Genomic DNA, 24845 nt, shown 5'->3' with positions numbered 1-24845 from the left:
CAGTTCAAAAACGAGGGGAATTCAACCAGGCTTGCTATGTTGTGTATATGCAATCAGAAAATAGCACATAAGCTCCCAAACCCCCATTTTTGGCATGCTATGGAGGCTAACGTACGGACCGACTCAGTACATTCTATTATGTCTTTCTATCAATAATTTCAAGAAAGAAACGTTTCCGTTAGGAAAACGCTGACAGGAGACAACATCGTACACCACACTGAGTCGTCAGTGTTTCTTTCATCAATGGGATGAAATAAATTTGCAATAAAATAAACTCTATCGTTTGTCAGACCATGGAGGTAGAAAAAAGATGGTCAGACGTCGACGCAGAAGATAATTTGACGAACGATGAATACAGGAGGTCAACATAAAGTCCCCTGCCCCACTGAATCTGCTTGGAGATTAAATTTTGCGATGGGATAAAGGCATCCAATGCATTATTTCAGGCTGGCAAAACTGGAAATATTCTGAATAAGGCAATCTGTATGATATATGACACATACTATCCCACATTTAAAACTGCAGATACAAGCCCCAAGATGAGTCCTTCATTTTCTGGGTGGTACCCTAAAAACCAGCCAAGGGCCCTTCCAGTAACCGCTTTTCATCAGAATTTTGGGCATTTTTGCTCCATACATGTCGAGATACATTGGGACAGTGTTGTTTCAGTCAACTTAGGATGTAGATAAGTGACTAGAATATTTATTTTGAAAAATCTGGTTTCCCACCGGTACCCCTAAAAACTGTACTGGTTGCCTTTAAACTTTCAGACAAGACATCCTAGGGTATTTCCCATAGATCGTGGCTAATTCTACACTTGGCGCTAACTACAACATACGGTGGAGCCTTCAAGGAGAAAATCTTCTCGTGAGCTTTTCATTTTAGCACGTCGGTACCAGCTCATAAACGGTACAGCACCGCCCGACACACGCGACTCCACAAACATAAATAATTACAGAAACGTGCATGAAATCTCCAAGCCTCAGAACAAAAACGAAAGATCAGGGCAACTTTTAGCCAGTTACGGTAGAGTCTGTAGCGTTTAGAGGAAAAGTAACCAAAGGAATACTCGTAAAATAGGGATCCTACAATAAAGATACGGTCTTTTGCTAGTATGTCAGTTCTGAATGTACCGGGTTTGCGACAGTCTCACTGCTATTCAGAAAGGTTATGCAGCGATTGCAATCATTGATAAACCAAATTTATAAGGCCAATCGGCCCGCTATGGAGGCTAGAATAACAGACTCTAGGGTTCGGACTAACCTTGACGAAACACTTGTTGAGGGAGAGGTTGTGTCGAACGCTGTTCTTCCAGCCCTTGTAGTCGCCGTTGAAGAAGGAATACCGCCGCTTGAGCTCGTCCACGATCTGGAGCAGCGTCAGTTTCTTCTCGGGCGACTCTTGGATCACCGCCGCGATCATGGCGGTGTAGGACACGGGCGGCTTGGCGTGCCGGCGGTACGGCTTCTTCTTGCCCTTGCGGCCCGTGCTCGTCGGCGTGGCGTCGGGCTCTGTTGTCGGGCTGAGCGCGGTGTCTTCCCCGTGTGCCGGACTGGGCAGCTCCGTGGACTTAGTCGTGGTGTCCGTCGCTGCTTGGTTGGACCCGGTAGCCGACATGACGACGGGAGAAGGTCCACACATGTCGTCGTCGGCGCTGTGGATGCTGTGTTCTGTCCGCAAGCGGACGTCGAGGTCGCGTCGCCGGGACAGGTGCGGGTCTTCGACCGAGCGGGAGACGGCGGGCGGGTCGTGCCAGCCCGGCGCGCCGTACGGGTAGGTCGGCTGGCCGGGAGGGACGAAGTCCTTGAATTCGCTGAAGCAGGATCGTATGGAAAACCGTCGAGGTACTTCCACTTCCATGTCAGTACGGGGAAAAAAACTCGCTTGCTCTCTAGCGGGGCCGGCGCGATTTTCAACGAGAACTTGGCAGAGATGGTCGTGTCGGTCTGGCTCTGCTGTGCAAGGAAACTTTCTCAGTGTTCTCCCGCGGACGTGTGATTCAGATGACGTTCTCGCAAAACAACTCTCAATTATACGGATGAAATGCGGGGAGGCTGTAGGGAAAAAAGTCTCTCTACTCTAAACAACTTCCCGTCCACACTCCCTCCAGGGCTTCTCGGTTAAAACCAACAATCACAACCACGCACATGTAGAGAGACCGTCCGTCCTGTGCAGTATCCACACACGGAATGACTGGTACCAGACACTGAGCGGGACTCTAATCTATGCTCGTGTTGTTCATGACACCTTCTCTTCTTGCTGCAGAGTGTTTCTGCTTTTGTTGTTGTGGAGTCGGGATTTGACAATCTCCGCTCAGTGGGATGTTTATGACTGCAATCACTCGGCTAATTGGCCAGCCCTAATCTATGCATGCGGCGCCTCACGCCAACAATAATCTATAAAAAGATACTGCTTCTGAAAGTCCTTCAATCTAGCGTCCACAGCATGCCAAAAACTGGGGGTTTTGGGGGGTCTTCAGGTGCTATTTTCTGATTGCATATAGACAACATAGCCGGTCTGGTTGAATTACCCCCGTTTTTAGCCGAGGACCACCAAACCCCAGTTCTATAAGCCTGCTACGGAGGTTACTTCAATCTACGTCGCTTTCAAGAAAACTTTTTGAAAATACAAACACGTATCTACACTTATTTCAACGTCCTTGCCTTCTGGTAAAGGTAGTGGAAGCTATTTCTTTGAACGAGTCCTGAGTTAATTTACTACACAAGTTGTTGAAAAGTCGGGCTGATCTGACTGGAGACCAGCGGGGAGTGAGCTTGTGTGGGATTTTCTCCCTGTCGAGTTTGTGTATACTTCCCTCCATAGGACGTAGAACCTACTTCTTTTTGTCTAACCCGTGTATGTTTTTAGAAAGATTATTTTAGAAACTAGAAAGAGCGGTAGCCTCCGTAGCAGGCTTATAGAACTGGGGGTTTGGTGGTCTTTTCGGCTGTTTTCTGATCAGCCCAGTTCTAAAAACGGGGGTGATTCAATCAGGCCGGCTATGTTGTCTATATGCAATCAGAAGAGCAGAAAAAATCACCCAAAGACCCTGAAGACCCCCCCGTTTTTGGCATGCTACGGAGGCTAAAAGAGCGGGAAATGAAAGAAAAAGGGTTCCCCTTTTTTGTCGTCTGATGTTGAGCTTTTGTGGCGGCGTCCCATAGTTTATATTTCCGGACGGGGTGTGAAGCTTTTGATGAGAGAGAGGCGCCATGCAGTATGGCACTCGCCGGAGAAATTCCGGTAATTCACCGCTTCTTGGGCCGCAGTTCGACACGTGGCAGGCGCCAAAACACATTGCACCGACGGACGCCCAGGAAAAAAAATCTGACAAATTGTCGAACTGTAAACTTTATCTTTTGTTCTGCAACCTGCTATGGCTAGTCTCTACCAGACTAACTACGCTGGCCACACATGGAGAATATTTGCCAGGGGAGTTTGGCCGCCTTGTAGGTTTGACTGGCCTCGCAGGGAAAGAAATTACTAGTACCTCCCCGCGACTCCCTTGGCCAATTTTACTCTCTTTTTTTTGCCGAATTCTACGATCCGTATTCCCGTAGAAAGGCCTGGTGGAGGCTATCCTATGCCTGACGACATCACAGAAGATAAGAGTTATCAACTTATTTTAATATTTTATAATAAAGTGGACATCAAGCTTTGCAACGATTTCCCCACTAATACAGCACACACAAAAGATCACAAAACCCAAACAGTGCGCTATGCCCCTACATGTAAATTTTTAGTCTCTATTAAAGTAGCCTCCACCAGGCTTCAGAACCTAATGGAAAGGGAAGAAATTTGCCAAATAGAAAGTAGACATGCCAGGGGATAGTTTGATTTCGTGGACGAACTCTCCTGGCATGTAATAGGTGTCCATGTTGGCCAATTTCCCACAATTTCCAGCCGCTTGCTGAAGCCTGGTAGAGGCTAAACTTTCTTTTCTTTACCGTCTAGCCGTTATTATAGCCTCGGCGACTGAAAAAAGTGGAAGTTGCCCATTCTCTTGTCTCTAATTTTCTATATACGTTTGTCATGTGTCTTAAATATGGGGGGGGGGTATTTTCGAGGGCTTGGACGGTTTATTCGAGAGCAGATTTGTCTAGCCTCTACCAGGCTTCTCTCACACCTCTACCACACTTCTTGTGTCTATCTACCATTTCCAGCCAGCTCTGAAGCCTGGTATACAGACTGAGGCTAACTAAGTTTGTCCACTATCCGGGTTCAAATAGTAACTTCATGGCTGTCTAAACTACTCTGGACCTAAACTACTCTGGACTATAACCCTAACGGTCACGGGTGGATCCATTCCCATGGTCATTTGGACCCTACTTTTAGCCTACTATCAGAACACTTTTATATAGGAAGGCCTCGTGGTAGCGTGGATGCCAGACTTTTCACAGGGCCAATACACAGACCAGTACCAAGTAGTCCCCGAGAAGATCAGGGTCTAACCAACCAAGAAACTTTCATCACCTTTGTAGAACGTCCTTGGTCTAACTGAGAGGGTCTTTGCAGGACAGGTTAGCCCTGGAGCCGAGGAACTAGTAGGTACAAACTACTGGCCCTCGCGACAGTCTAGCACCCAGGCTAGCTGGTGAAGGATAGTTTATTTAGCTGTCTACCAACACTGGTTCATCCCCACTCCTCCGGTTTTGCCTCCCACTGTTCACACTCCCATGTGAGGAGGGGCTCTGGAAAGAAGTTTGTGTTTACACAGGCCAGTTTAACACAAACTATCATAAGGCCACACCAATTTAATTTGTTGGTTCTTGTTTTTTTTTTTCAAGAAAAAATAAGCGACAAGGCGAAAAAAATGAAAACAGGTCTAGGCATCCTATTATAGCTGCAAATGATAGGAGCCATAAAGTCAACACAAAAGGCTGGGTCAATATTTAACAATGAATTTTTGACTTTTCATCAAACCACTGCATTGATAGATGGAAAAACTGTAACAAATAGGAAGAAAAGGCTCCTTACACTAGACTTTTTTGGCCAGTGTGTGTATGGAGCCAATAGCAAATTGTATGCCACCCAGGCAAGGGTACTAGGACCTTATAAGAGGACTTTTTCTTGTCATTGGAGTATAGATTTGTCTGCTGAACATCAATGATTGCAAATAGTAACTCTGTGGCAGCTGCTAGTAGTATTAATCTCCAAGCAGATTAAATGGTGGCAAGGCAGTGTCCATTGGCCAGAGGAGTGTCCATTAGTAAACTCCTCTGGCTAATGAATACTAGTACTGTCTTGCCACCGAAAGGGATCTGCTTGGAGATTAAGTAGTATCTCCTCTGACAAACTAGATGGCAAACTTCACCCCCTTTTACATTTACTTATTTAGAAAGAGATGAAACCTTATTATAATAAAACGGTACTCTCCATCACATTGTGGATGCTAGAAAAATTTAGAAATCGGGCAAATGCATGGGATAAATTAGATATACTGAGCGCACAGTTTACAGATCTGTTACTTCTCTTGAAGTTGAACATTCGTACACACAATTTCTACTACTAATATCAAGTGAGTGACCAAAATGTGTTTGACATAAATCAAATGAATGAATGAATAAGTGAATGAATGGAGACATAAAAACGTTACTACCGTAAATTTTATACTGTTCATGACCTGTGGTGCAGTTGCGAACGCTTGCCACCTTGCAGTAGTTTATGTGATAACTTTTTGGCGGTCCATCAGATAATTCTATCAATTAATTTCAAGAATGAAGAATCATGTGCCTACAGTGACCACCTGTCCATAGACCAGATTTTATCCGCCGTCCCCTGAATGGTTTTCTTGGTCAGTTTTGACTCTATACTATAGTAAGGCCACAGCAAGTAAATTTTATGGCCAGTGACATCCTCCGCAGACTCCAAATCTAATGCGAGCGGACGAAAAAAAAAGGCGGGCCAAAAAACAAGGTTCCTACATGATCAAATAATTGTACAAATGGTTTTGATTCAGTGAGAACATCACATATACACAGCCAGCATTACATATCACTGCATCAAAGTAAAAAACAAGACATTAAATCAGAGTCTTTTCTTGTCTCCTGTCCTCAGTTATCTGCCATCCACGTTCCGGCATGGTAACAGACATCTTTGCCCATTTTCGGCATGTTGACCACTGTCAGAAGGCAACAAAATTTCTTTTTTTTTCAAAATCAGGTGAAAATTAATGCGCGCGCTGATGTCATCCATATAAAATACTTACTGTGGCCTAACGTTACATGAGGTACAAAGGAGTGGGGTGAGGTACTTTTAGTACATTATGAGAGGTCTGGCCACACTTCCATCGCGTGTGTGTCCGTAAACCCAAACTTCCGCCATCTGATCGTTCCAGCGTGACTTACAACCATCTGCACTAATTCACATGTTCTGCTCTAACGAACCAGCGGACCTTTGTTGTGTCCCTGTCTCTTCCGTCTTTCTTTGTTTTGGTCAAACTCCTGCCGTCTTTTCGGATGTTCCCCGATGAGACAAGGAAGACGCCACGTTTTCTGCCATCTCTTTCTGTCAGTTGTAAAAGTGTGAGGATGATACAGAGTAGCCTATGTGGTGCCGCCATGGTTTGTTCTAGACGTCTGCTCTGATAGTTGTTGGTGGTCCCTAGTTGGTGGTAATTATAACAAAGGCCACACTGACTTGATTATATGGATCACATATCTATATACGGCCTGAGTTTCATAAGAAAAAAAGTTTGCCACCATACTAGGAATACTACAAAGCTATGAATGGAGATGTCAATGCCGTAACTTGCTAAAAAAACATTGGAATACAGATATTAGTGTCTTAGAATGCCACTTTTCTTTCTATAATTTTTCCGTATGACTAGGTATTTCGATATAGCCTGTTACTGATGCTACAGTGTACCAGTCCTAGCCTCTACCAGACTTCTTCAAGAGGCGGTCGAAAGAGTAGCCTCTACCAGGCTTCGGGAGGTGACTGGGAGGAATAGAAATCGGCCAAATAGAGAGATAGAATGCCAAGGAGTTGGTCTGCTGAAGAAAACAGTTTGCCGCTCTAGGTGGCCGATTTTTACTCTTTCCAGCCGCCTCCCGAAGTCTGATAGAGGCTACTGAAAGAGTACAAATTGGTCAAACATTCCAGGGGAGTTGGTCCACTAGAGAGTACAATTTGTCAAGCTGTACTCTCTAGCGGACCAACTCCCATGGCATTTCCCCCCTCTGTTTGGTCAATTTCTACTCTTTCCCGTTGCTTCCCGAAGCCTGGTAGAGGCTAGCTAGACCAGTCCGTACCACTCTAGCTGCGGTACCGGGTCGGGTGTGACATCTCTCACCGCTGACCAGCCTTGTCTAGACCGCTGAGAAATTCCGCACCTCTCGGTAGTATTGTTCCGTTTTATGTGAAGTCCGTCTTTGGTGTGAAAACCGCTTTGTGAAAAGGTGTGAAGAAAGATATTTTTGCTTTTTTTCCAGATAAATCTGGTCGTTGAAATATGCAAAATGGGAATCGTGCTAGTATACTAGCTAGTCTCTACCAGACTAACTACGCTGACTATATATATATAGGAGAATATTTGCCAGGGGAGTTTGGCCGCCTTGTAGGTTTGACTGACCGCGCTAAAACTACCTCCCCGCGGCCGGACTCCCATGGCCAATTTTACTATCTTTTTTGCCGAATTCTACGATCCGTATTCCCGTAGAAAGGCCTGGCGGTGGCTGCTAGTATACTTTCTGTAGCAACGCCCACAGGCACAATGTTCAATGGAGCGTGCTCAACTAAACTCAACACACTTGTTACGGTCGGTTGTGTATTCGCTCCAATGATGCGGAAAGGTATAAATGGGGGGGGGGGATCTCCAAGCAGACGTAGGGTAGCCTCCGTAGCAGGCTTATTATAGAACTGAGGGTTTGGTGGTCTTCGGCTGTTTTCTGATTAGCCCAGTTCAAAAAACGAGGGTAATTCAACCAGGCTTGCTATGTTGTATATATGCAATCAGAAAATAGCACATAAACTCCCAAAGACCCCCCAAACCCCCATTTTTGGTATGCTATGGAGGCTAACGTAGGGACCGACTCAGTACATTCTATTATGTCTTTCTATCAATAATTTCAAGAAAGAAACGTTTCCGTTAGGAAAACGCTGACAGGAGACAACATCGTACACTGTATGAGTCGTCAGCATTGCTTTAATCAATATTGATAAAATAAATTTGCAATAAAATAAACTCTATCGTTTGTCAGACGCAGAAGATAATTTGACAATTTGGTAGGCGAACGATGAATACAGGCGGCCAACATGAAGTCCCCTTGCCCCACTGAATCTGCTTTGAGATTAAATTTTTCGATGGGATAAAGGCATCCAATGCATTATTTCAGGCTGGCAAAACTGGAAATATTCTGAATAAGGCAATCTGTGTGATATTGACACATACTATCCCACATTTCAAACTGCAGATACAAGCCCCAAGATTAGTCCTTCATTTTCTGGGTGGTACCCTAAAAATCAATCCAGGTCCTTCCAGTAACCGCTTTTCATCATAATTTTTGGCATTTTTGCTCCATGAATGTCGAGATACATTGGGACAGTGTTGTTTCAGTCAACTTAGGATGTAGATAAGTGACTAGAATATTTATTTTGACAAATCTGGTTTCCAGCCCCTAAAAGCTGCACTGGATGCCTTTAACCTTTCAGACAAGACATCCTAGGGTATTTCCCATAGATCGTGGCTAATTCTACACTTGGCGCTAACTACAACATACGGTGGAGCCTTCAAGGAGAAAATCTTCTCGTGAGCTTTTCATTTTAGCACGTCCGTACCAGATCATAAACGGTACAGCACCGCCCGACACACGCGACTCGACTAACATAATACAGAAACGTGCAAGTTCACGGCATGAAATCTCCCAGCCCCAGTAGAACAAAAACGAAAGATCAGGGCAACTTTTAGCCAGTTACGCGGTAGAGTCTGTAGCGTTTAGAGGAAAAACAGCCAATGAAAGGAATACTCGTAAAACACAGATCCTACAAAAAAAGATACGGTCTTCTCCCGATGGTATATCAGTTCTGAATGTACCGGGTTTGCGACAGTCTCACAGCTATTCAGAAAGGTTATGCAGTGATTGCAGTCATTCATAAGCCAAGTTTATAAGGCCAAATGGCCTGCTATGGAGGCTATCTAGAATAAAATACTCGAGGGTTCGGACTAACCTTGACGAAACACTTGTTGAGGGAGAGGTTGTGTCGAACGCTGTTCTTCCAGCCCTTGTAGTCGCCGTTGAAGAAGGAATACCGCCGCTTGAGCTCGTCCACGATCTGGAGCAGCGTCAGTTTCTTCTCGGGCGACTCCTGGATCACCGCCGCGATCATGGCGGTGTAGGACACGGGCGGCTTGGCGTGGCGGCGGTACGGCTTCTTCTTGCCCTTGCGGCCCGTGCTCGTCGGCGTGACGTCGGGCTCTGTTGTCGGGCTGAGCGCGGTGTCTTCCCCGTGTGCCGGACTGGGCAGCTCCGCGGACTTCGTCGTGGTGTCCGTCGCTGCTTGGTTGGACCCGGTAGCCGACATGACGACGGGAGAAGGTCCACACATGTCGTCGTCGGCGCTGTGGCTGTTGTGTTCTGTCCGCAGGCGGACGTCGAAGTCGCGTCGCCGGGACAGGTGCGGGTCTTCGACCGAGCGGGAGACGGCGGGCGGGTCGTGCCAGCCCGGTGCGCCGTACGGGTAGGTCGGCTGGCCGGGAGGGACGAAGTCCTTGAATTCGCTGAAGCAGGATCGTATGGAAAACCGTCGAGGTACTTCCACTTCCATGTCAGTACGGGGGAAAAAACCCGCTTGCTCTCTAGGCGGGGCCGGCGCGATTTTCAACGAGAACTTGGCAGAGATGGTCGCGAAGGTCTGGCTCTGCTGTGCAAGGAAACTTTCTCAGTGTTCTCCCGCGGACGTGTGATTCAGATGACGTTCTCGCAAAACAACTCTCAATTATACGGATGAAATGCGGGGAGGCTGTAGGGAAAAAAGTCTCTCTACTCTAAACAACTTCCCGTCCACACTCTCTCCAGGGCTTCTCGGTTAAAACCAACAATCACAACCACGCACATGTAGAGAGACCGTCCGTCCTGTGCAGTATCCACACACGGAATGACTTGTACCAGACACTGAGCGGGACTCTAATCTATGCTAGTGTTGTTCATGACACCTTCTCTTCTTGCTGCAGAGTGTTTCTGCTTTTGTTGTTGTGGAGTCGGGATTTGACAATCTCCGCTCAGTGGGATGTTTATGACCGCAATCACTCGGCTAATTGGCCAGCCCTAATCTATGCATGCGGCTCCTCACGCCAACAATAATCTATAAAAAGATACTGCTTCGGAAAGTTTTTCAATCTAGCCTCCACAGCATGCAAAAAAACTGGGGGTTTGGGGGGTCTTCAGGGTCTTTTATGTGCTATTTTCTGATTGCATATAGATAACATAGCCGGTCTGGTTGAATTACCCCCGTTTTTAGAACTGGGCTAATCAGAAAACAGCCGAAGACCACCAAACCCCAGTTCTATAAGCCTGCTACGGAGGCTACTTCAATCTACGTCGCTTTCAAGAAAACTTTATGAAAATACAAACACGTATCTACACTTACTCAAGGTCCCTGCCTTCTGGTAAAGGTGGTGGAAGGTACAGTATTTCTTTGAACCAGCCTGAGTTAATTTACTACACAAGTTGTTGAAAAGTCGGGCTGATCTGACTGAAGACCAGCGGGGAGTGAGCTTGTGTGGGATTTTCTCCCTGTCGAGATTGTGTATACTTCCCTCTATAGGACGTAGAACCTACTTCTTTTTGTCTAACCCGTGTATGTTTTTAGAAAGATTATTTTAGAAACCAGAGACTGAGAGAGTACGAAATGAAAGAAAAATTGTTCCGTTTTTTGTCTGATGTCGTCTGGTGTTGAGCTTTTGTGGTGGCGCCCCATAGTTTATATTTCCGGACGGGGTGTGAAGCTTTTGATGAGCGAGAGGCGCCATGCAGTATGGCACCGGTAATTCACCGCTTCTTGGGCCGCAGTTCGACACGTGGCAGGCGCCAAAACACATTGCCCCGACGGACGCCCAGAAAAAAAAATCTGACAAATTGTTGAACTGTAAACTTTATCTTTTGTTCTGCAACCTGCTATGGCTGGCCAAGAAGGTTAAATACATACAAGATAGAGTGATTTTTATATACTTGTAGTGGATATCAAGCTGTGCAACGATTTTCCCAATCTCTCTCTTTCTCAGTCAGTCAGTCTCAGAAGACTAAAACTGCAAAAACGGCCCAATACCGTATGAGCACACACAAAACCAAAACAGTGCGCTATGCCTGTAACGTAACAGTAAAAATGCCCCTGTATGTAACTCTATAAAGTAGCCTCCACCAGGCCTCAGAACCTGGCAAGATATTAAGAAATTTGCCAAATAGAAAGTTGACATGCCAGGGGATAGTTTGATTTCGTGGACGAACTCTCCTGGCATGTAATAGGTGTCCATGTTGGCCAATTTCCTACAATTTCCAGCCGCTTGCTGAAGCCTGGTAGAGGCTAAACTTTCTTTTCTTTACCGTCTAGCCGTTATTACAGCCTCTTGTCTCTAATTTTCTATATACGTTTGTCATGTGTCTTAAATATTGGGGTGGGGGTATTTTCGAGGGCTTGGACGGTTTATTCGAGAGCAGATTTGTCTAGCCTCTACCAGGCTTCTCTCACACCTCTACCACAACTCTTGTGTCTATCTACCATTTCCAGCCACCTCTGAAGCCTGGTATACAGACTGAGGCTAACTAAGTTTGTCCACTATACGGGTTCAAATAGTAACTTCATGGCTGTCTAAACTACTCTGGACCTAAACTACTCTGGACTAAAACCCTCACGGTCACGGGTGGATCCATTTCCATGGTCATTTGGACCCTACTTTTAGCCTACTATCAGAACACTTTTATATAGGAAGGCCTCGTGGTAGCGTGGATGCCAGACTGTTCACAGGGCCAATACACAGACCAGTACCAAGTAGTCCCCGAGAAGATCAGGGTCTAACCAACCAAGGAACTAATAGCTATAGGTACACACTACTGGCCCTGGCGACAGTCTAGCACCCAGGCTAGCTGGTGGAGGATAGTTTATTTAGCTGTCTATCAACACTGGTTCATCCCCAACTCCTCCGTTTTGCCTCCCACTGTTCACACTCCCATGTGAGGAGGGGCTCTGGAAAGAAGTTTGTGTTACGCAGGCCTGGTTTAACACATACTACCATAAGGCCACACCAATAATTTGTTGGTTCTTGGAACAGCCTCTTCGTTTTTTTCTGATTTGCAAAAAAAGATTCTGATTCTGAATCAACTCAAAAATGCTCATTTTTTGCCCCCAACAGTTGAGGAAGGTCCTTTTCTTTCTAGTTGTTACATTTACCAATGCAGTGGTTTGAGTAAAAATTCAGAATTCATTGTTTAAATATAACCCCAGCCTTTTGCGTTGACTTCATGGCCCCTTTGGTAGCATCTGGGGTTATAGTAGGATGCCTAAACCTGTTTTTATATTTTGACGCCCTTCATATTTTTTCCGAAATAATAAAGAGAACCAACAAATTAAATTGGTGTGGCCTTACCACCCTTCAATCATCATAGTAAGTATATGTTTGCTTCCAGTCTACGAAACCTCTTGGCCAACTAAAAAAGAATAGAAATTGGCAGAATGCTACAGGCTCCTTACACTGGACTTTTTTGGCCAGTGTGTGTAAATTGTATGCCACCCAGGCTAGAGTACCCTATCAGAGGACTTTTTCTTGTCATTGGAGTATAGATTTGACTGAACTTCAATGGTTGCAAATAGTAACTCTGTGGCAGCTACTAGTAGTATTAATCTCCAAGCAGATCAAATGGTGGCAAGGCAGTGTCCATTGGCCAGAGGAGTTAGCCTCTACCAGGCTTGAGGAGGCGGCTGGAAAGAGTAGAAATCGGCCAAAATAGAGAGATATTGCCAAGGGAGTTTGTCTGTTGAGAGAACAGTTGTGGAGCGGCGAACTGTTCTCTCAACGGCCAAACTCCCTTGGCATGATTATCTCTCTATTTTGGCAGATTTCTACTCTTTCCAGCCGCCTCCTCAAGCCTGGTAGAGGCTACAGAGGAGTGTCCATTAGCAAACTCCTCTGGCTAATGGATACTGTTTTGCCACCAAAAGGGATCTGCTTGGAGATTAAATAGTATCTCCTCTGGCAAACCAGTTTACCTGATTTCTATTACTGAATGTTTCCAATTTCTACAATTCTTTAATTTCTTTCTTCTTTCTCACATACAATCTATATCGGATTTATACGCGCCGTGTTGGAATACGCGTGTCAAGTGTAGCATCCGGGACTTACAGTTGCTGAATGCCAGTCAATAGAGAGAGTGCAGCGAAGAGCATGCAGAATTATTCTTGGACAGAACTACAGTAGCTACAGCTCGGCGCTGTCTGAACTCTCTCTATCCACACTTTCCCAACGACGGCATGAACTGTGCAGAAAGTTCGCTGAGTCGTTGCTGAAATCGCCGACCTACAGAAACTGGTTGCCACCTTGCCGTGAGGCCATATCCGGCAGGACTACCAGATCGAGTAAACTGCTACAAACTCTCAGACACAGAACTGTCCGATTCACTAAGAGCCCTATATACTATGTGACAAAGTTGCTGAACGATACGCAAGTTCTGTAACATACTGGTTGTTGTACTGGCCGAACAGGCTTTTCGTACTCTTAATATTGTATTTTCTATGTATATGTAGTGTTTTGAATTCTCTATTGATAACATTCTCAAGATTTTGAATTGTAAAAAAGTCTACAATTCAGCCATTTAGGCTGCCACCGACTTTTAAACCTGTATGTCTATTTATTTGTTTATGAGAATAAACCAGTCATCATCATCATCATCATCATCATCATCAAACACACACTCGCAGAAACACACACTCACACACAGTACCACTCTCACGGACACACACACCACTTACTTGTACACGTTAACACTCTCACTATCACAAATCCATACGTAACACTCAAACACTTCTCAGCACCAAAAGTAAGGACAGAAATCTTGCAACATTCATGTATACCCCAAAACTTTTAATATTACATCTTCTCAACAGCAAAGCAAGACAGAAGGTTCTTCATATCATCTAGTAAGGACTACAGATGTCTTGAATTCTTGATGTGACCGGTCTACCCCCTCCACTAGTACAGGAATCTCAGCGCTGTGTCTCCTAAATTAGCATTGAAGTTACTGGGTATCCTCTGAAAAAACACAGGACAGAAGTGATCGTTAGTGAAAGTTGTTTTTGTGTGACAAAATCATACAGTCAAAATTGTGTAGTGTGACCAATCCAGGGACTTGGTGAAAATGGGTACAGTAAACAGGTGACCACTATCGAAAGGATTTGTCATGCTTGTGTCAATGGGAAAATTAATCTATAGGAGTCTAGGACCACCAAAAGTGGTGTCAAAAGCACTTACTGACTTTGGACAGACTTTTCCACTGACCCCATAGTATGTTGGGAGACCTTAGGGGGTATTATAGGTAGTGCAGGAACTAAACAAAACTACATGTACTAGTAAAACAAGAAAAGCTTTTAAAAAAAGCTGGCCTGGCCTCAAAAAAGTACCACTAAATGAAGGCATTGTCAACCCGTAAGTTACTTTCATGGCTCGCGGGGCACTTTTGCGAGAGCCAAATCTCAGCAATTCTTGATCCTCAACTTCAATATTTTACCAAAAAAATTGCTAGGGCCTCCGTAGTACAGAGCACAAACCTTGGTAAGTTTGAAGGTCACAGCTCTTCAATTTGAAACGGCGATAAAAAAAATCGATGTGGGTAAAAGCAATTTTTTGGTCGGGCAAAAAATCCAATCACAGCACACACCACATGCACTGTCATGGTAATGTTCCTGTTTGCCCCCTGCACTACCCATAGTGCCTTGCATCTCCCAGCATGCAACGGGACCTGTGGGAAGGTAGACTCTTCCACTAGCCTGGTTACCAAACCTATTATAGCTCCCAAGTCCTACAGGCTCTTTATTTGCGGAGAGGATGTAGGACTCGGGAGCTATAATAGGTTTGGTAACCAGGCTACTCTTCCACAGCTGTACGTACTTATTGGTTTGCCCTCCTCCCATTTGAGTTTCTTGATGTTGTGAGTCTCCCTCTTCATGGCCGACTCCTGGAGTTCTGGCTTCAGCACACGTCTCAGCAGCCTGGCACAGATACCCGAATACTGCAGGTAGCTACAGGAGGGAGAGAGAGAGAACAGAAAATCAGTCATAAGAATCATCATAATCATACTAGTACAAATGTATTTTGCTTGCATAGGTGGGAGGGGGGCACATAATAAATTTGCGGTCAAGAGCTGGACGAGGGTTGGTAAGAGAACAGAGATTCAATCATGAAAATCGTCATTATTTATCATTTCAGAAGAGTCACCTGGACTGGACTACCCCTCCTCTCCAAGAGTTCTTGTCCTCTAGGGCCACAATTTTAAGTTACCAGTAACACTGGCACAAACAAATTTTACTACCTCAACAAGCCAACCATATTTCTTTTTTTTTTTTAAATTGTAAATTGTTGTTTTTGTATGAGACTTAGGTTTCTTGACCCATGGCATACTTGTAGTATTTTGCAAAGGTGGGAGGGGGGCGCATGAAAAAAAAGAAAAATCATCGTGATCTACACAAACGTACACTTTGTCTTCACGATCAACATCATTGGGGTACAGCCAGTGAATTATACCATAGTATGTCTTACAGTTTACAGTTTTTGTGAAATAAAGAAAAGTATAATTTTGTCCAATTTGTTTCATCCAAAAATGCATCTCCAAGTGCATGCATGTACCGGTAAAAAGTGAGGATAGAAATCACACATACCTCATGCCTGCTTGTCTCCAATACGCCACCATCTTGAGGAACGTCTGTTGGTCTAGGCGCTGCGAAGAATTATCGTAGTCTCTGTCCTTTGTTGTTACTTTCTATCCTGGTATGAAGACCCAGGAAAAACGCTCTGTCCTCGATGGAAAAACGGACTGACGACCTTCACACAAAACAGTATGGCGGTCAGAGAGTAGAAGAGAGCGGGAAGAAACGCAAACTACGGTGACCTTGTCATCTAATAAAAATCGCGAAATGATGTATATCATTACAATAAAGAAATTTGCAAAATTTAATCTGATATAGCGGTATATTATGAATGGAAAAAATACGATAAGGTTTTGGAAAGTGCAAACCTACAGGAAGAAAGAGTGTTAACGTTTAGCTGCGGTTACAAGCAAGATTACCAGTTCATCCGGGTTCTTTGCCGAGGCGGTCAGTCATTCAGTAACGCCGCCTGATGACTAGTTTGTGCCCTGCAGGATTTGACTTTCTTTGGAAACTTTTTTCTCTCGGTTGGCTTGAGTTCCGTGTTTCTTTTTCTTTTCTGAGCTGGTACATGCACGTATTAGGTTGTTGGCAACCTTTATAGCCTGTATAACCCACTGGCTACATCTAATTATGGGTTCACCACACCACGAAGTGGTGGTGAACCCATATTGCTTTTTCTGATGTTTCTTCTCCTTCTCCTTCTCCTTCTTCTCCTGCCATTTTTTAAATGGATTCAGCTTCTTCATTTTAGGGCCCGAGGTCCTGAAATTTGGTATGGAGGTACAGTGGGCAAATACCCCTAGGCGTTTTTTAAATTATTGTGATACAGGCTTTTAGAATGGTTTTATTTGAGTTTTTTGGCTGTGTTATAGCAAATGTATTACTGTGTTAGTGTGCCTTGTTTACCACGTTTGGGCATGAGTCATCACAATGGAATGCAGGGCATCAACCAATAGGCATGCAGCTTTCCTCTATTCTTCTTGCTGATTGGCTGTTGGGATTTAACTTGATTAACAGACTGCACAGAGCATTTCCACCTGCACAGAGCATTTCTTGCTGATTGGCTGTTGGGATTTAACTTGATTAACACCTGCACAGAGCATTTCCACACTGACAGTATGTCTGTATTCAAGTGTTTTGGTAGGGATTTCAAGCTTTCCTGCTCCAGCATTGGAATGCGGGGCATGGACGTTTTTTTTTAAATTTTGAAAATCAACAGTTTGCATTATGCAATTAAAAATCCTAACCAATAAAGTAGGGAATAGCTATCCAATTGTTGTTTTAGTTGTATTTTACTTCATATTATAGTTATATCAATGTAAATCATTGTTTTCCCTTGTGTTTCTCATTCTTTCCCTGCCATGTCGTAAAATGTGGTGAACCCATCGCTGTATTTGCTCCAAAGCAAATATTGGCCTTTCTAGTTAATTTTAAGCTATCTAACGTTAACGTTAATCTTGTTCTTGTTTGGGTACTGCACAACACCCCTAAATTGGGGTAAAGCGTGCAGGGGAGCTGTGCGATGCGCCATTGCTGCGTCCTCAGGTGTTGTAGTACTGCAGCGTTGAACTTCGTAGGTTCCGCAGTATCAGTTATTTCTTGGGGCAATGCTTGACACTAATGATAATGCCCCAACTGTACTGGTGGCAGAGTTGCACTCTACGATAGTTATAGGGAAATATGTGTTTTTGAACACATCAATCCTTGACACTATTAATGGCCTGACGATTTTTTGTAACGTAACATTTGTCTAATCTTGTATTTGGCATGGTGGCCTTGTTCCACCATGCCCTCCATGTATATTATGTATGTGGTCAATCGTAATTAATAAATAAATATATAGGCCACGCCGACTTAATTTTATGGATGACATCCGCGCGCGCAATGATTTTCGCCTGTCCTCAAAAAAAAAAAAGTTCCGCCTGTACAAACTGAAACTTCTCTTTATTTACTGCCCCACAGCATACGTTGGGGGGGGGGGTGCCCAAGTTCCCGTGCCCGTGATGGCTGTGTTGACTAGACCACAGTACAAGTGTGCGGGGTGTGCTCAAATTAATACACAACAGGGCATGATGGTTGTTGTTACCTCCGTGAACGGAACTCGGCGTCACGAGAGGTATTGTTTTGTTTTTACGTAGCAAGCCCAAATCACTCAGTACCGTATCACGTATATTTGATTGGAGAGCAGATGAACAGCTAAGTGTGAGGGTCATTCAGCACCAAGGACAGCTATGTGTGAAAGTTATTCAGCACCAAGGACAGCTCTGTGTGAAAGTTATTCAGCACCAAGGACAGCTCTGTGTGAAAGTAGTTCAGCACCAAGGACAGCTGTGTGTGAAAGTTATTCAGCACCAAGGACAGGTATGTGTGAAATTTATTCAGCACCAAGGACAGCTCTGTGTGAAAGTTATTCAGCACCAAGGACAGCTCTGTGTGAAAGTTATTCAGCACCAAGGACAGGTATGTGTGAAAGTTATTCAGCACCAAGGACAGCTATGTGTGAAAGTTATTCAGCACCAAGGACAGCTGTGTGTGAAAGTTATTCAGCACCAAGGACAGGTATGTGTGAAATTTATTCAGCACCAAGGACAGCTCTGTGTGAAAGTTATTCAGCACCAAGGACAGCTCTGTGTGAAAGTTATTCAGCACCAAGGACAGCTATGTGTGAAAGTTATTCAGCACCAAGGACAGCTCTCATTCCACCCAGTATATCAGTTATAAATCAGTACACGATCCATTTTGCATTTCAGATGACATATATTCACTAGTTCCCACAATACTAGAAGGCATTCTTGTATACACAAGGGAAATTTTTTGCAAATCATGTACTGAAATTCGGCATATGCATCTTTCTCTCTTTTTAACAAACATCTGCAAAATATATACATGATGAATATTGTTGTCTTTTCGTAAAATGCTTTGAGGTATTCACAGGATGTCAGCATATCCCCTGACATACAAACACAGTAGCCTTTTTGTTCACGGTGAACATCGGGCTACGGTCATAGTGAACATTTCATATAATTCATTTCATATAATATATTTTTTTTTACAAATATAGATAGCTCGATATCAAAATAGAAAATGTCTGTGTTAGAAGTTCAGCGCCAACACGAGCGGAGAGCCTTGCGGCAGCGTGACAGCACGGAGGAAACTCCCCACAGCCGACGTTTCGCCAGCTTCTTGACAGGGTGAGTCTGTGTCTGACTGTCGCCGTTCTCCTGTGTCTCCTCCTCACTGGGAATCTCCTGTTCGCTGATCAGGCCCTGCAGCGTGGCGAGTGGGAAGTCCAGTGGCTGGATCTTCAGCCGAACAGACTCCGCTGATCTGTTCAAGATATCGTACAGTTCAGACGTCGTCTTGTCGTGTACAGGGAGGAAGTTCATGGCAACCAGTCGGCCGACTGGAAGGGGTCCGATGCTGCCTGCTGCTTGGCACACCACGTGGATTTTGCGCAGGGTCTCCTCTGTAGCGCCAAACTGCTTCTCCAGGACCTCAGTTGCGAAAACCAGGAACTCGAACTGTCCAAGCCTGTTCCGGTACAGCACAAAGTCCTTACATCTGGCAGGCTTGGGCGGAGGGACAGGAGTGTTGTCGGTGGTCTTGTCTGTGTCGTCTCCATGGTGAAGCCTGGGTGGTTTAGGCGGTGGTGTACCGGTAACCACACCGCTAACGGAGGGGACGGAGTCGGTCTGTTCTGTCAGCTGTTCCAACTCTAACCTGATCTTCCGTACAGAAAGTCGGAGGCTGGAAAAAAGAGACAACATTACGTTAATATGACGTTCTAGTAGCAGCTAATATATAATTGCGGGTTAATGACCCGCCCCGAGGTGAATATGGTGTGATAAAGCCTTGTCAGTTGCTATAACCACCGAATGAAGCCACCGAGTGAGCGCAGCGAACGAGGCGCTTATAACCGCGTCGTGTTCTAATCTTTCTCATCGCTAAGTACGACCAAGAAGGTTAAATACCATGGTACAACAAAATTCTTTATTGCCAATTCATAGAAATTCTTTATGGCCTGAAGGGGGTTTGAACTCATGGCCTGCTGAATGCAGGAGACACTCCATACCCAGCGGGTCATTGCTGCCGTACCTGATCGGAGCTCTGTCGTCACCCGGTAGAGCATGTGAGGGTGCCACACCGCTGTCTCCGTGAGACATGTGAGACCGGCTGGCCAGGGCCTCGTACCCCCGGATCAGACTTCTCACGTTAGCTGATCTGGAGTGACAACATGTACAAAGTGGCCTTTAGTTACAGCAATGTATGAACAAACAAATTCTTTAAACTGTAATCATCGTTTGCCAATGTTTCCCGTTGTCTTCCAGTCAGAGTGAGATGGCTTCTGTGCTGAAGAAGTTCTGTAGGTGACTGACAAAATGTCATCAGGAAGAATGCAGAAACCCACTTTGTGACCCCCACCCTAAACACATAAAGTGAGTTTTCATGAATATATGGTAGGAAAACACAGCTTATATCGGCTTCTGTCTTTATAGATATGGGATCCTCCCTCCTCTCATGTTCTAACTGTTCTGAACATTGTTAGTTAAACCCGACTAAAGAGTTCTTACTCGCTAAACGAGCTGGCCGCATCACCCTCTTGCTCGGGCTATGTGAGAGAAGGAACACAAAGCAATATGAACAAAACAAACAAACAAACAAATATACAAACAAATAAACAGAGCAAAGCAAGAGTAAACATGGAAAATTCGATAGAACAAGGGGGTTTGTTAGAGCGAGCGCAATGTACATCGGAAGTGTAAGAGACTAAGACTACTAGGACTTAGTAAGAGGGGAGTAAAGTTGTAGGGTCGGGCCACCTTAACTAATATAAATTCTATGCACTGCGTTTTACCGTCTATCTACTCAAACCCGATGGTTTAACGACACTACTGCAAACCCACAATTACTAGCAGAGGGCTGTGGGAAGCATGAAAAAGGCCATAAATGTTGTTAAAATGCTATTTAAACTTACCTTCAACGTCCCCTCATCACACTCACGGGTCAGTTTTCCCAGGGACGACTGGCTTAGCAAGTCACCACCTCCCTGACAATACAGTGAGCAGGAATGGGAACATAACTTAGGAGGTAAGATATAGGATCCACATTGACATGTCGATATGCCTGTAGAAGCAAGGGCATCCAGTGCAGTTTTTAGGGCTTGGAAACCTGATTTTTCAAAGCCAATATTCTAGTCACTTATCTACAATACTGAGTTGAAACCACACTGTCCCAATGTATATTGACCCTCATGGAGCGGAAATTCCCATAATTCTGACGGAAAATGGTTACTGGAAGGGCCCTTAGCTGATTTTCAGGGTACCACCCATAAAAGAAAGGACTCATCTTGGGGCTTGTTTCTGTAGTTTAGCCCAAAGTATGAAATGCTGACTAAAATGTGCTAATGTGAAGCAGTATGTGTCAATATCACAAAGATTGCCTTATTATGTTTACCGAAGGAAAACATATTGTTATGGGTTCACCACACCACGAAGTGGCGGTGAACCCATATTGCTTTTTCTGATGTTTCTTCTTCTTCTTCTTCTCCTCCTGCCATTTTTTTAAATGGATTCAGCTTCTTCATTTTAGGGCCTAAGGTCCTGAAATTTGGTATGGAGGTACAGTGGGCAAATACCCCTAGGCGTTTTTTAAATTTTTGTGATACAGGCTTTTAGAATGGTTTTATTTGAGTTTTTTGGCTGTGTTATAGCAAATGTATTACTGTGTTAGTGTGCCGTGTTTACCACGTCTGGGCATGAGTCATCACAATGGAATGCAGGGCATCAACCAATAGGCATGCAGCTTTCCTCTATACTTCTTGCTGATTGGCTGTTGGGATTTAACTTGATTAACACCTGCACAGAGCATTTCCACCTGCACAGAGCATTTCTTGCTGATTGGCTGTTGGGATTTAACTTGATTAACACCTGCACAGAGCATTTCCATACTGACAGTATGTCTTTATTCAAGTGTTTTGGTAGGTATTTCAAGCTTTTCTGCTCCAGCATTGGAATGCGGGGCATGAACGTTTTTTTTTATTTTGAAAATCAACAGTTTGCATTATGCAATTAAAAACCCTAACCAATAAAGTAGGGAGTAGCTATCCAACTGTTGTTTTAGTTGTATGTTACTTCATATTATAGTTATATCAATGTAAATCATTGTTTTCCCTTGTGTTTCTCATTCTTTCCCTGCCATGTCGTAAAATGTGGTGAACCCATCGCTGTATTTGCTCCAAAGCAAATATTGGCCTTTCTAGTTTTTACTTGGTTTCTTCCTCTTCTGTTCCAAACATTAACCTCTGACCTGGCCAATGACATGATTTGTTGACGTCTGTCACCATGGTGACTGGTGTTGGGTTACATAATGTTGCAATTTCATGGTCTGTTCTACTCTTGTTTGACACCATATACTTGTAGTGCATGTATGTGAATTTGTTTGAATAAAAATTAACAGGGCAGACCATGTCCGAAGGTAAACATTATGCATTTTAATTGTGGTTTATTTCATTCTGACCGTACGATACAGAGTAGCAGGGTCCCCGTAGGACCCTGAATTGATCTGCCGCATTACATAAGTGTTTAAATACGATTGACTTAAATATAAAGATAATATATAAAAATATAAATATAAAAATAAAAATATTTGCTTTGCAAATGTTACTTCTCTAGTTCAGAATATTTAGTTTTGCTGCCTTGAAATCGCATTGGATGCCTTTATATTAAGTTTTGAGAAATATGAGAGTCGCCGCCTTAGTGGAAAGCTGTAACGAAATCACCACTTACCTCAAACTGACACCCAATAGTACTCAAGTCGTACTCGGTCTTCACTTTTCGAAGTGTCGACATCATGTCTTTGTTTCCTTCTGTGCGGTAGACAATGTCCACTCTCAGAACAATACAAGCCAACAGAGGTCTGTAAATGAACAATGGGAGCAAGTAAAGTATAACATAAAGTTACTATTAAAGCTGAAGTCGAGAGAGGGATATCGATGATCAACGGTCTCCCCTTCTGTATCTGTATAGCCGGTATAACCGCCTTTCGACGTAACACACCAGCTTTCAGGCACGCGGCGCGGCGGCAGCTGGCTATATTACACCGATCGACTTGTTACACCTAACCCATTAACTTCTAGCTCTAGACATTGTTTAAAGCTATCTATTGACAATGCCCCTACTGTACTTGGTGATAGTGAGTTCCACTCTGCGATAGTTCTAGGAAAGAATGAATTCTTGAACACCTCAATCCTTGGTTGATAACTCTGGTACTTGAAGTCATGGCTATTTCTTGTTCTCTTCTGGGCTGGTATTAGGTACTTAGTAGTTGGGACATCCACCAGTTTATTAGTCATTTTGTACATCATGCATAGTCTGGACATCTTTCTTCTGTCTTCCAAAGATAGCTTATCAAATTAATCCAATGAAAAGTGAATACAAGCATCTTCAATTGTTATGTGCACGGCAAGGCGTTTGTATACACAAGAAACTAAAAGATCTTATTGACACCAAGTATAGACTTACTAAACTGCCTTCCTGTAGTGCGAAAATGCCCTTACTTTTATTTTAATTCGATTGTGATGCCCTTACAAACGACTATGACCTTGACAACTTATGTGACCTTTGCGACAACCAGGTTGGTTACAATCCTACGAAATTTCGTGCTTCATTTTGCCAGATATGAACCGTTTAGACGAATTAACTGCCCTACTAACATATAAAATAACACCTATTACGTAAGATATGACAGGGATTGGCAATTTTAGGCCAAATGTTTACGTAAAAAAGAAGAGAGAAAACTTTCCTGACCTTGTTCGCGAGTACGAAACTTGTCGAATGTGTAGAATTCGAACCTGTGTCCATGGCAACCGGATAAACAACCACAGAGTTCGAACACCGGGTGACGATGGAAACACGTCACAACGAACATCATGGTTGTTTATCCGGTTGCCATGGACACGAGTTCGAATTCTACACATTCGACAAGTTTCGTACTCGCGAACAAGGTCAGAAATGTTTCTCTCCTCTATTTTAGGTAAACATTTGGCATAAAGATCTAAATCTCAGTCATGTATTACGTAACAGAGTAGAGTAGAGTAGAGTAGATGTCTTCGGCCACGTAGGAGCTCAGGTTCCAGTTTAGGCCGCTCATATCACTTTCAGTGCACCGACATTTGGATGATCCAGAGCTCTGTAGTCGAACATCAGGTTTTTCTCGTTCATGTGTAAGTCTAGTCTTTCCTTGACGTTCCTCCTCCGTAACAGGTGTTAATCATACTACATTGTATTATGAAAATTCATCTGTGTTGGTAGTTACATGTTTTAAGTTAAAACCTTTGACCCAACACAAAGAAATCTCTCACTTAGAGCTTTCGATCAGTCACTCAGGTGTTAATCATGTCTAAGTAGGAGAATTTGCTCGACCAAAACTGTTCATTATCTCGCAAAATGAAGCACGAAATTTCGTAGGATTGTAACCGATCTGGTTATCGCATATGATATCAACCCACGAATGTCTTTCGTGACGATACATACTTTGCCCCAACTTAGATTTACGTGAATACAACGGTCACTTTATCTTTTTCTTCAACGGCCATTCATAGCTTTCTTTCTGAGTTTACATTAACGTTAGTATAATTCTCGAAGTTTAAACATCGTTAAAAAAATAACGTCAACTTCATTGGTGGCGATTGACTTACATATATCATCATTGACTTAGATTGAATCCCTCCGTTGTTTGAACCAATTGACTTTAAACTTCGTGAGGCGTGGAGAGGATACGTCCTCTTTCCGTTACTTTCATATCATTTCAACTGTTTCATTTTTTTCTGAAAAGCCCAGATATAAATTCAGTCTCTTATAAAAACGCCTGCAATGGTCACCTTTTTAGTATTACCATTCATCATTCATGATACTCGTAGCGGTCTAATCTACATGTATAGCTAGTCTAACCCGTCAGCTCATGACCTGCAGCTGCTAACATTACCGCCAGGAGGC

At 43.9% G+C, this 24845-nt stretch overlaps 1 protein-coding gene across 1 annotated transcript; it reads right to left on the bottom strand.

Annotated features, from left to right (window-relative positions):
- Positions 1–8782: 8782 nt before the first annotated feature.
- LOC109483196 (forkhead box protein H1-like) lies at positions 8783–9765 on the bottom strand. Its single transcript, XM_019786180.1, has 2 exons — positions 9169–9765; positions 8783–8821 (listed from the first exon to the last, which is right to left on the bottom strand). The coding sequence occupies exons 1-2, from the start codon at positions 9763–9765 to the stop codon at positions 8783–8785; spliced, it is 636 nt and encodes a 211-aa protein (XP_019641739.1).
- Positions 9766–24845: the final 15080 nt, after the last annotated feature.

Source organism: Branchiostoma belcheri, unplaced genomic scaffold, assembly GCF_001625305.1.
Source record: "Branchiostoma belcheri isolate BF01 breed outbred unplaced genomic scaffold, Haploidv18h27 scaffold63, whole genome shotgun sequence".
NCBI classification, from domain to species: Eukaryota; Metazoa; Chordata; class Leptocardii; order Amphioxiformes; family Branchiostomatidae; genus Branchiostoma; species Branchiostoma belcheri.
This window is presented reverse-complemented; position numbering and strand designations above follow the sequence as displayed.

What these genes read in the sequence shown, in the direction of transcription:
- LOC109483196 (XM_019786180.1), bottom strand. Translation starts at nt 9,765, where the DNA reads ATGGAAGTGGAAGTACCTCGACGGTTTTCCATACGATCCTGCTTCAGC. An exon ending in TCAACAAGTGTTTCGTCAAG is followed by an intron (nt 8,822 to 9,168) that starts GTTAGTCCGAAC and finishes GTATTATGTTAG; the next exon opens with TCGAGTCGCGTGTGTCGGGC.